We start from the raw sequence: 11,264 nt of genomic DNA on the forward strand, positions 1-11,264 counted from the left end.
ATGCCACATTGTTACACTACCTTTGACGGGAGGTTGTTTGTTTTGCCATTTTTCGTTCGTTATCCGGCCAGAATATTGAATTGATGTTAACAAAATGAAGGTATCGATGCCGCATGACGTGTGAAATTGGAAAAATTAAATTGTTATTAGGCAGCCTGGCATGGCTGTGCAAACTCCATGTAGTTTTCATTGCCATTTTTAGCCCCGTACGAAGTACAAAGGGGCTTATAGGATTACGATGCCGTGTGTAATTGATGGAATTCGAAGCAGACGGTAAGGGCAAAGTGTTTGCCTATGTTCATAGATGACGAATCTGCAATAAAAATTTTGTCTGTCCGTCTGTCCGTCACGTCGATATCTTGAGTAAATCAAATCCGATTTCAAAAATTTTTTTTCCCTGAAAGATAGTCGAAAAAGTGAGGCTAAGTTCGAAGATGGGCATATTCGGGTCGGCCCTTCGTGAGTTAGGGCCACCTAAGTGATTTAAGGTCTTTTGGTGATATTTATGGCAAAATAAACGATGGAAATGTAAATGACACGGCAAATGATAGGTATTGTCAATACCAATCCAGGAAAAAAAAGTTTTTTTTAAATCGGGTGAGTGAACCGTGAGTTAGGACCTTAGAAGTGAAATGCTACTAGGGCCCTATGTGTATTTTACATAGAACTCGAGTAAATTTCATTCGTTTTTCGTAATTTTTGTTTGATTTGGAAGGTAATCGAATGCCGAATAGAATGTTGTTGAAAAAAAAATTAAATTTGGGTCCTTGGCCTAAGGCCGCTACTAGGGCCCTATGTGTATTTCACATATAACTCGAGCAAATTTCATCCGTTTTTCGTAATTTTTGTTTCATTTGGGAGGTAATCAAAGGCCGAATAGAATGTTGTTGAAAAAAATTAAATTTGGGTCCTCGGACTAAGGCCGCTACTAGGGCCCTATGTGTATTTTACATATAACTCGAGCAAATTTCATCCGTTTTTCGTAATTTTTGTTTCATTTGGAAGGTAATCAAAGGCCGAATAGAATGTTGTTGAAAAAAAAATTAAATTTGGGTCCTCGGACTAAGGCCGCTACTAGGGCCCTATGTGTATTTCACATATAACTCGAGTAAATTTCATCCGTTTTTCGTAATTTGTGTTTCATTTGGAAGGTAATCAAAGGCCGAATAGAATGTTGTTGAAAAAAATTAAATTTGGGTCCTTGGACTAAGGCCGTTACTAGGGCCCTATGTGTATTTTACATATAACTCGAGCAAATTTCATCCGTTTTTCGTAATTTGTGTTTCATTTGGAAGGTAATCAAAGGCCGAATAGAATGTAGTTGAAAAACATTTTAAATTTGGGTCCTCGGACTGAGGCCGATATTAGGCCCTTCAAAAAAATAAAATCTTAGGGCGATTTGAAATTTTTGTTTCATTTGAAAGGAACGTCGTACGGGGCTTCGTAGTTGCGCTATGCGCAATTTCTAAGATGTACACATTACATAATAATTTTACTTTAACTACATTAACCGGCGCAATAGGCTTACGGTCAAAGTAGGGTGACAGACGCACTAGGGTCACGTACGCAATAGATATACGGGTTTGTACGGGGCTCAGTCGCAGCAAACGCTCCGACTATTCTGATGGCTCGTTTGTTTTTATTTTTGTCAAATTTCATAAATTTCATCGGCAAAAATACCTTTCTTATTGAAGCTCGACTGGTTTTTCTGCCGATATAATCAAGTGTCTGAGGTACACGGCCTCTGCATGCAATAGGGATCTCTCCTAATGCTCAAAAACAAAAAAAAAACAAAGTGCCGGAACGGTAACAGTGTAACAACATAAGTTTCAAACCGTATGCGCAACGGATACGCACGTAGTTTCTCCATCTTTGAAAGTCTTAAGTTTACGGTGAATAAGTCACTTTATCGTTAACCTTCAAAAGCAATCTGATAAGGGATGTGTTATCAAATTTATGTTTAAGAGAAGAAGAAGAAGGAGGAGAATACGCAAAAAGAAAAATGAAAAAACAAAAAAAAATGTTAAAAATATTAGAATAAAATTTAGAGCGACTATGTTATTAAGTGCTACAGTATATGTGTGTATGTATAGACCGTTTCGGTTCTAAATTTACGTTGACGCGTGTAAATAAATTAACTAAAACAAAAATGATTTATTTTAGAAGACATAGAGGACTGTGCGTGTAGGTTTTTAATTTCGTTTTCGTTCTTTTTTTTCAATTTTCCTGCTTTTAGAAATATTTAGGCATCCATTCGATTATGAATTTATTCTCAACAGAAGAGTAATTATATCTAGAGAGGAAATTTCGAACAAAATTACGTAAAATATGTGGTCCCAACATGAAATACGAAATGTTTATTGGCATGTGTTCGCCCTCTTAATCCACGCCATTAGTCGTATAAATTTAAACGTCAGAGAGAGCTTTTTTCTCCTTTGTTACGATCTGTCAGTTTTTCTATTTTGCGATTTAGTATGGAAATTAGACATCTTTGCTGTTTTAAGTGGTTTTTCATATTTTTTTGGACCAAAATGTTTTAAAATGTGTTTGGAATCGATTGGCATTAACAGATTGTGTGAAAATATTTTTTTCTATTTTACTATTTTGTTAATGTCAATCGATTCCAAACAAATTTTAAAACATTTTGGTCCAAAAAAATATGACAAAACCACTTAAAACAGCAAAGATATCTCAATTTTAGTTTTCATTTCCATACTAAATCGCAAAATAGAAAAACTGACAGATCGTAACTAAGGAGAAAAAAGCTCTTTTTGACATTTAAATTTATACGACTAATGGCGTGGGTTTGTCATTTCATTTCACGGTCGCCATTGGTTACTTTTCGAAACTAGTACTACAATGTTGTTTTTAACGTTAGTGCCGTAAGACCATCATTATGATTGTTAAAGTTATCTCCGTTTTCATTCCGTTTTACCTCCGTATACATGACAGTTGGAATTTCATACAATAGAGCATATTGTTTGAAACGACAACTGACACGGGGACAAAACGGAATAATAACGGAGTGTTGTGCGATCCATGCATAAAGTATAGTTTCCACTTAAAAAGAGCACTCCGTTTAGCCTCCGTCTACATGACAGTTGTAAAATAGAACAAAAGAACTGTCACGCAAACGGAGTGGAAATTGAATTTATTTCAATTTTTTACTTGATTTCCATTTACGAAAAAAGCACTCCGTTTTCTCTCCGGTTACTTTTTAAACAATAGAACAGAGGCGTTGGCTAGCTAAATTGAAGCAGAACGAAGTGGTTTTTTTGTAAGTGGAAATCCAGCCTTATCATGATTCGACTTTCTCAATTGAGCGACTACCTGAACTCGGGATGAAAATGAAACGTCACCTTTCAACAAACATACGAGCATACAAACAAAATTCAAACGAAAACTCGACTTTTCACCCTTTTATCCCTTTCGTCATGTAAATAACTATTTCTCCTCTGGTTTCTTCTGATTCTGTTCGAACACTTGCCGTATTATAATATTGTTTTGAGTTTTCCACCTGCAAATTGCTCACTATGCTCGGCTGTGTTCATTATATTCGGTTGCACAATGAACCTTTAAACTTCTGAATTAAGCTAAACAATTGGCTGTAAATGTTTGTTGTGGAGTTTCGGGTGGAATGAATAAGATGCGTTAAAGGCATCACGAACCTGTAACTAATTTCCTAACTTCTGTTTCTCTAAAATAAGCTGTATAAAAGTGTGTGGTTACGGACTCTAGCAGTCAGGAAGACAGAAATTAAAATCAGTTTAACGTTTCTTTTCAAACGGTCCATCTGTGGTGAACGTGATTTCTAATTTATCAAAGAAACCGTCGAAATGATGTGTTGTAGGTCGTAATCGCACTCAGCGAAATCACCTGTTACATCTGTCTCAGTCTGTTTATTGGATACATCATATTTGTTTCATTTAGATTTGATTTTATGAAATATTCAAATTGTACTCACGGTGTGATCTTCTGGGTCGCTTAAGTCTCTGCTATGGTGAACGTTTCTTTTCTTGCGCTTCGGTACTACACTAGTATAATAACGAATTTCCCATTTACATTTAATTTGTACGCACTGTTTTTATTGAAGTCATTGACTGCATCGCCTCAACTCGCCTCAACGGCTCGTTGACTCTAAACACTTTTACCGAAAAATTGCAAGCTTCATTTGAACTTCTATTTTCTGTCGTTTTCTGTCCGCTCTGAAACGGGGTGTTAGATGGACTGATGATGCAATGTCGCTTTGAATTATTTTTTTACTTTTTACTTTTCGAGAAATGAATTCCTATCAATCGCGCACCAAATAACTAAATAAATTACTTAATGTACTTACGTATCGATGAGGTTAAATTGGAAGAAAATTACACAAAGAAATCTTTCATTTTATGTTTTTGAAATTCCTAAAGAACCAAAATAAGCAAAAAGAAATTTCAGTTTTGAATTATTGTGACTAACATTCTTGAAACATTCCAAAAGAAAAACGAAGAAAATTTTACTGATTGTTAAAATTGCTGTAAATCAAAGAAAATCTTCGTGATTTTGTGGAATTTAACATTTAACCACAATCGAATCTAAACAAAATTGTTAAAAATTTATGTGAAGAAAAGAGAAAAAAGATATCGTAAAAATGATAAAATTATTATAAATTATAAAAAAATCAATAGAAATTATATGAAAAGAAATATATATTATAAATGGCATGCGTTTTCTTTACGGCGGAGCTGGGCACTCAATTCACGCACGTTGATTCAGTCTAATTTTTTTTTTCAACATTTCCCATAGCTGAATATGAGAATATAGTTCAGTTATTTAAGCAAAATCACCCCAAAATCAACCGTCCCATAAAAATATAAAATTTTTCATGAGAAAAGTTACTCCAATTTTCGGTCCCGTCGCATTAAAGTATTATTTGAAGTACTTTTCTTTACTTTTTGAATGACTTTATCGCCCAAAACCACTTACAGTAGAGGTATGACGCAAGTCCTGTTATCCACTTACAAAAGAACTGATATCGGTGTAGGTGACGCTTACAGATTCGACACGCAAAAAGATATGCGTCACAAATGGCAGCTGATGAGGAAAGTACGCGAAAGTTTTATCAACAAAAATCTTACCAGAAAAATTTTAGGAAAATATAACAAAAAACGAGCCGTCAGAACAGTCGGAGCGTTTGCTGTGACTGAGCCCCGTATGAAATGTGTACATCTTACAAATTGCGCATAGCGCAATTACGAAGCCCCGTACGACGTTCCTTTCAAATGTAACACAAATTTCAAGTTGACCTAAAATTTTAATTTATTGAGAGGCCTAAGGCCTAGTTACAGCCTTAGTCCAACGACCCAAATTTAATTTTTTTTTTCAACATCATTATATTTGGCCTTCGATTACCTTCTAAATGAAAATTAGGAAAATCGGACGAAATTTACTCGAGATATATGCAAAATACACTTAGGGCCGTGTAGCGGGCGTAGTCCAAGGACCCAACTTTAATTTTTTTTCCCAACAAAATTCTATTTGGTGTTCGATTACCTTTCAAATGAAACAAAATTTAGGAAAATCGGATCAAATTTACTCGAGTTATATGCAAAACACACTTAGGGCCGTGGTGAGGCCTTAGTCCAAGGACCCAAATTTTAATTTTTTTTTCAACAAAATTCTATTCGGTATTCAATTACCTTTTAAATGAAACAAAAATTAGGAAAAACGGATGAAATTTACTCGAGTTATATGCAAAATACACTTAGGGCCGAGTAGCGGCCTTAGTCCAAAGACCCAAATTTAATTTTTTTTCAACAACATTCTATTCCTCGTTCGATTACTTTTCAAATGAAACAAAAATTAGGAAAATCGGATCAAATTTACTCGAGTTATATGCAAAATACACTTAGGGCCGAGGAGCGGCCTCAGTCCAAGGACCTAATTTTCAAACATTTTTCTCACCACATTCTATTCGGTATTCAATTACCTTTCATATAAGACAAATATTAGCAAAATTGGATGAGATTTACTCGATTTATATGCAAAATACACTTAGGGCCGAGGAGCGGCCTCAGTCCAAGGACCCAAATTTCAAACATTTTTCTTACCACATTCTATTCGGTATTCAATTACCTTTCATATAGGACAAAAACTAGCAAAATTGGATGAGATTTACTCGATTTATATGCAAAATACACTTAGGGCCGAGGAGCGACCTCAGTCCAAGGACCCAAATTTAAAACGTTCTTCGCCACATTATATTCTGGCTTCGATTACCTTTCAAATGTAACAAAAATCACGAAAAAAGGATGAAATTTACTCGAGTTATATGCAAAATACACTTAGGGCCGAGTAGCCTTTCACTTCTAGGGCCCTAACTCACGGTCCACTCACCCGATTTTAAAAAACTTTTTTTTTCTGGATCGGTATCGACATTACCTATCTTTTGCCGTTTCATTTACATTTCCAACGTTTTTTTTGCCGTAAATATCCCCAAAAGACCTTAAAGCACTTAGGCGGCCCTAACTCACGAAGGGCCGACCCAAATATACCCATCTTCGAACTTAGCCTCACTATTTCGACTATCTTTCAGGGAAAAAAAAATTTTGAAATCGGATTTGATTTACTCAAGATATCGACGTGACGGACAGACGGACAGACGGACAGACGGACAGGCAAAATTTTTATTGCGGATTCGTCATCTATGAACATAGGCAAACACTTTGCCCTTACCGTCTGCTTCGAATTCCATCAATTACACACGGCATCGTAATCCTATAAGCCCCTTTGTACTTCGTACGGGGCTAAAAATTGCGTCAGCAAGTGGCAGATGATTCGGCTTTCTTCCGTTTGAATTCCATTCTTTAAAGCAATATATTTCACAATTTTAAAAAATTTCCTCCCTCAACATCTGCCACTTGTTGACGCATTTTTTTTTGTTAGAATTTTCTTTCTAAAATTTTTCGTTTAAAATTGTTGTTGATCAAACTGTCGCGTGCTTTCCTCATCAGCTGCCATTTGTGACGCATATCTTTTTTTTGCGTGTCGAATCTGTAAGCGTCACGTACACCAACTTCAGTTCTTTTGTTAGTGGATAACAGGACTTGCGTCACACCTCTACTGTAAGTGGTTTTGGGCGATATCAGCTCTTTTGTAAGTTTTGATTTTTTAGAATTTGGTCGCAGATAAAGCTTAATTTGACTTTCGTCGAAAACTTTACTAAATTCAAAAATTTGCCGAAAATCGAAAATTTGCCGAAAATCGAAAATTTGACGGAATTCTAAAATTTGACGAAAATAAAAAAATTGATGAAATTCGATAATTTGACGAAATTTAAAAATTTAACGAACATTGAAAATTTGACGAAAATCATATCAGGCAAATCATTATTATTTGTTATATGGTAACCGATCGCTCATATCAGACATCGCGATTTGAAAATTTGGTAGTTTTTGGTAGTTGGTGTACCAAAATAATTATCAGCGAAGATGTTAACTGTTCGACAGATGCGCACCGACTGATGAAATTATTCGGCCTGCTGGTCTATTTATAAATCGAATATTTGGTAGTTGACTACCACGATGGTAAATTGCAATGCTACTATGATCAAATCAACACCAGGCAAATCATTATTATTTGTTATCTGATAACCGATAGCAGAGTTGATACTGCAATTCTAAATTTTTTTATTGGTAGCTGACTACCAATATTATAATTGACTACCAAACGTAGTTTTCGGCAGAGATGTGTACTATTGGAGAGCTACGCACCAACTGACGAAATTATTCTTCCTGCTAGCCTATTTAAAGCTTGAATTTTTGGTAGTTAACTACCAAACTGGTAGTAAACTATCTTGCTGATAGAGAGGTGGTAGAGATGTTAACTGTTTGAGAGCTGCACACCGACTGATGAAATTATTTGGGCTGTTTGCCTATTTATAATTTGATAATTTGGTAGTTGACTACCAAACTGGTAGTTGAATAATAAATTGGTAGCTGACTACAAAACTGATAGAAAGTTGGTGGAGATGTTTACTGTTCAACAGCTGGATATCGACTGAAGAAACGATTCTTCCTGCTTGCCTATTTATACCTCACGTATTTTGTATTTGGTATATCGAGAAGTGAGAAAATTGAGAGAAAGAAAAAAGACCTCACTAGGCTTATAGCCGGTCTATTCTTGTTAAAGTTACGAACGCTATGAGAATCTACGCCCAGAGATCTTTTTCATGGTTTTGCTTCTGTACGTTCGGCACGAAGACAATGGTACAGACTATTAAAACGTTTTGTTTTCGTGCCAAATTTTTTAAAAATTTCGGTTTTATAAAAAAAGTGTTCCTCACTTCCGGTATGAAACGCAATCATTCAAAATGGCTGGATGACTTTTTCGACGGGTCTTCGATGATATAGCAGAAATAAATACAGTGTCGCGGTACGGTGAAGTGAAGACGAGTCAAACAAAATAAGAGAAATATAAATTTTCATTGGAAGTTGATCGTTTTGGTCGGATCGATATGACGGTTGCTAATAAGGTATACGTCCGAAAGCACAAGAATTTCAATAATATTGCGACAAAGTGTTCCCAAAGTGTTGTAACCAAACAAAAAAAATGATTTAATTCCAGATGGACGTAGATTTTCGGGGAGAGGGATTTCGTTCGTACTATATCACCAAGATCGAGGAGTTGCAACTAATCGTTGCTGAGAAGAGTCAGAATTTACGGCGTCTGCAGGCACAGAGAAATGAATTGAATGCAAAAGGTAAGAGAGAGAGTCTAACCTCACGGTGCTTTGTCTATTTTCTGAAAACATTTCTTATTTGATGCCAAACTCACAGTTCGGATGTTGCGCGAGGAGCTTCAATTGCTGCAAGAACAAGGCAGTTACGTTGGTGAAGTGGTCAAACCCATGGATAAAAAGAAGGTGCTAGTCAAAGTACATCCGGAAGGGAAATTTGTGGTTGACATCGACAAGAACATTGACATCAACGACGTGACACCGAATTGCCGTGTTGCTTTACGCAATGAGAGCTACACTCTGCATAAAATATTGCCGAACAAAGTCGATCCGTTGGTATCACTGATGATGGTCGAAAAAGTGCCCGACTCAACATACGAAATGGTCGGTGGATTAGACAAGCAAATAAAGGAGATCAAGGAGGTGATTGAATTGCCTGTAAAGCATCCGGAACTGTTCGATGCATTGGGTATCGCTCAGCCGAAAGGTGTCTTGTTGTACGGTCCACCTGGAACCGGTAAAACTCTCTTAGCCCGAGCTGTTGCACATCACACCGAATGTACGTTCATCCGTGTCTCCGGTTCGGAATTGGTTCAAAAGTTTATCGGTGAAGGATCCCGTATGGTCCGCGAATTGTTCGTGATGGCCCGGGAACATGCTCCCTCAATCATTTTCATGGACGAAATCGATTCCATTGGCTCGTCTCGTATTGAATCGGGCAGCGGTGGTGATTCTGAGGTGCAACGTACTATGTTAGAATTGCTGAATCAATTGGATGGATTCGAAGCGACCAAAAACATCAAAGTCATCATGGCTACGAATCGTATCGATATATTGGATCCAGCTTTGCTTCGTCCCGGTCGTATCGATCGTAAAATTGAATTCCCGCCACCAAACGAAGAAGCTCGTCTCGATATCTTGAAAATTCATTCGCGCAAAATGAATCTGACGCGCGGAATCAATTTGCGAAAAATTGCCGAACTTATGCCGGGAGCGTCGGGCGCTGAGGTGAAAGGTGTGTGCACTGAAGCAGGAATGTACGCATTGCGAGAGCGACGTGTCCATGTCACTCAGGAGGATTTCGAAATGGCTGTGGCTAAGGTTATGCAAAAGGATTCCGAGAAGAATATGTCAATCAAGAAATTGTGGAAATAATTGGAGTGGCAGGAAGTGCGGATGAGCGGTGCCCATCGAATTTTTTTTTTGTCAAGGAATTTTCGTTTTGAATAAAAATTTTGCTTAATAATAAAATTTGTCATCTTTACTGACCTGCTACGACCATCAAACCACAACAAAATTTCAAGATGGCAATTTCGGCTCTAAAATTGAACTCTACCTTCCAGTCACTAACAAATTTTCTTTGGATGCGTTTAGACTCCAAATTGACATCCTGCTATTGAAATGTGACATCAACACCTTAACAACAGTGTCACATTGTTGATATAATGGACACTGAGGATCGTTTTGAACCGCAAGTGAAACACAAAACTTCGAGGAACTATTGAGACAGCTTCCGAAAGTAGATGGCATATCCACCGAAACCGAACCTTCAGATGGCGTGGATTTGAACAAGAAGTGAACGTAAGGAATTTACCATCACTGGAGGAGGAAAGTTAATATTAACAGCAGCTAGTCGATGTGGAAACTCTGTCCGAGAATTGATTACAGAGATCGCAGTGTTGTGTGAATCAGAATTGAACTCCGACTCCTCAGATCAGTTGTATTTGAACAGGAGTCAAGGGAATGTCTTCAACAGTGTTACTTACTTACTTACTTAGGTGGGCACTACAACCCACTATTGGTTTTGGCCTCTTCCAGGAATCTTCTCCAATCGGACCTATTCCGCGCCAACGTTCTCTAGTCGCTCACTCTTAGTACTTTTAGATCAGACTCAATTGCATCTTGCCATCTCTCCCTTGGTCTTCCTGGCCTGCGTCTTCCATCGGGATTTGTATTTAGCAGTTTCAGTGGTACACGTTCCTCGTTCATTTTTTTTACATGACCGAGCCATCTTAATCGAATGATTTTGATGAATTTGACTCTATCAGGCTCCCTGTAAAGCTGATACAGCTCATGGTTGTATCTTCTTCTCCAGTTGCCGTTCACATTGACACCTCCAAAAATTGATCGAAGAATTCTCCTTTCCAAAACCAAAAGTGTCTGTTCGTCACTTTGTGTCATGCACCAAACTTCCGATCCATATGCTACAACTGGTCGAATCAGCGATCTGTACAATTCGCACTTAAGGTTGCGGTTGAGTGTTTTTGACCGGATGAGTTTTTGAAGACTAGTAACTCCTGTTACCAAGCGTTACCCTTCTACGTATTTCCTCTCCGATGCTATTATCACTATTGACCAGCGACCCAAGGTAAATAAAGCTGTCGACAGTCTCGAAGTGTTTTCCATTCACCTCCAGCGTATGGTCCGTTGATCTGCCATAAAACAATGAAGTTGTCATGTACTTGGTTTTTCTCTCATTGACCTTGAGACCGAACTCAGCACCCCTATCTTCAATTTTCGTGAATTTCTCTTTAACGATGTCAATGTT

The 11,264-nt window shown here is 37.4% G+C and overlaps 1 protein-coding gene across 1 annotated transcript; it reads left to right on the top strand.

The window, feature by feature from the left end:
* The first annotated feature begins 8,346 nt into the window (after positions 1 to 8,346).
* On the top strand, positions 8,347 to 9,967 carry LOC119067821 (26S proteasome regulatory subunit 8). Its single transcript, XM_037170984.1, has 3 exons — positions 8,347 to 8,512; positions 8,605 to 8,740; positions 8,817 to 9,967. The coding sequence occupies exons 1-3, from the start codon at positions 8,495 to 8,497 to the stop codon at positions 9,869 to 9,871; spliced, it is 1,209 nt and encodes a 402-aa protein (XP_037026879.1). The 5' UTR covers positions 8,347 to 8,494; the 3' UTR covers positions 9,872 to 9,967.
* Positions 9,968 to 11,264: the final 1,297 nt, after the last annotated feature.

The sequence above is a fragment of the Bradysia coprophila genome, assembly GCF_014529535.1.
Source record: "Bradysia coprophila strain Holo2 chromosome X unlocalized genomic scaffold, BU_Bcop_v1 contig_128, whole genome shotgun sequence".
Taxonomy (NCBI): Eukaryota; Metazoa; Arthropoda; class Insecta; order Diptera; family Sciaridae; genus Bradysia; species Bradysia coprophila.

Excerpts from the sequence above, each read along its gene's own strand:
- LOC119067821 (XM_037170984.1), top strand. Across the intron at positions 8,741-8,816 it reads AAATGAATTGAATGCAAAAG|TTCGGATGTTGCGCGAGGAG; the intron begins GTAAGAGAGAGA and ends CCAAACTCACAG.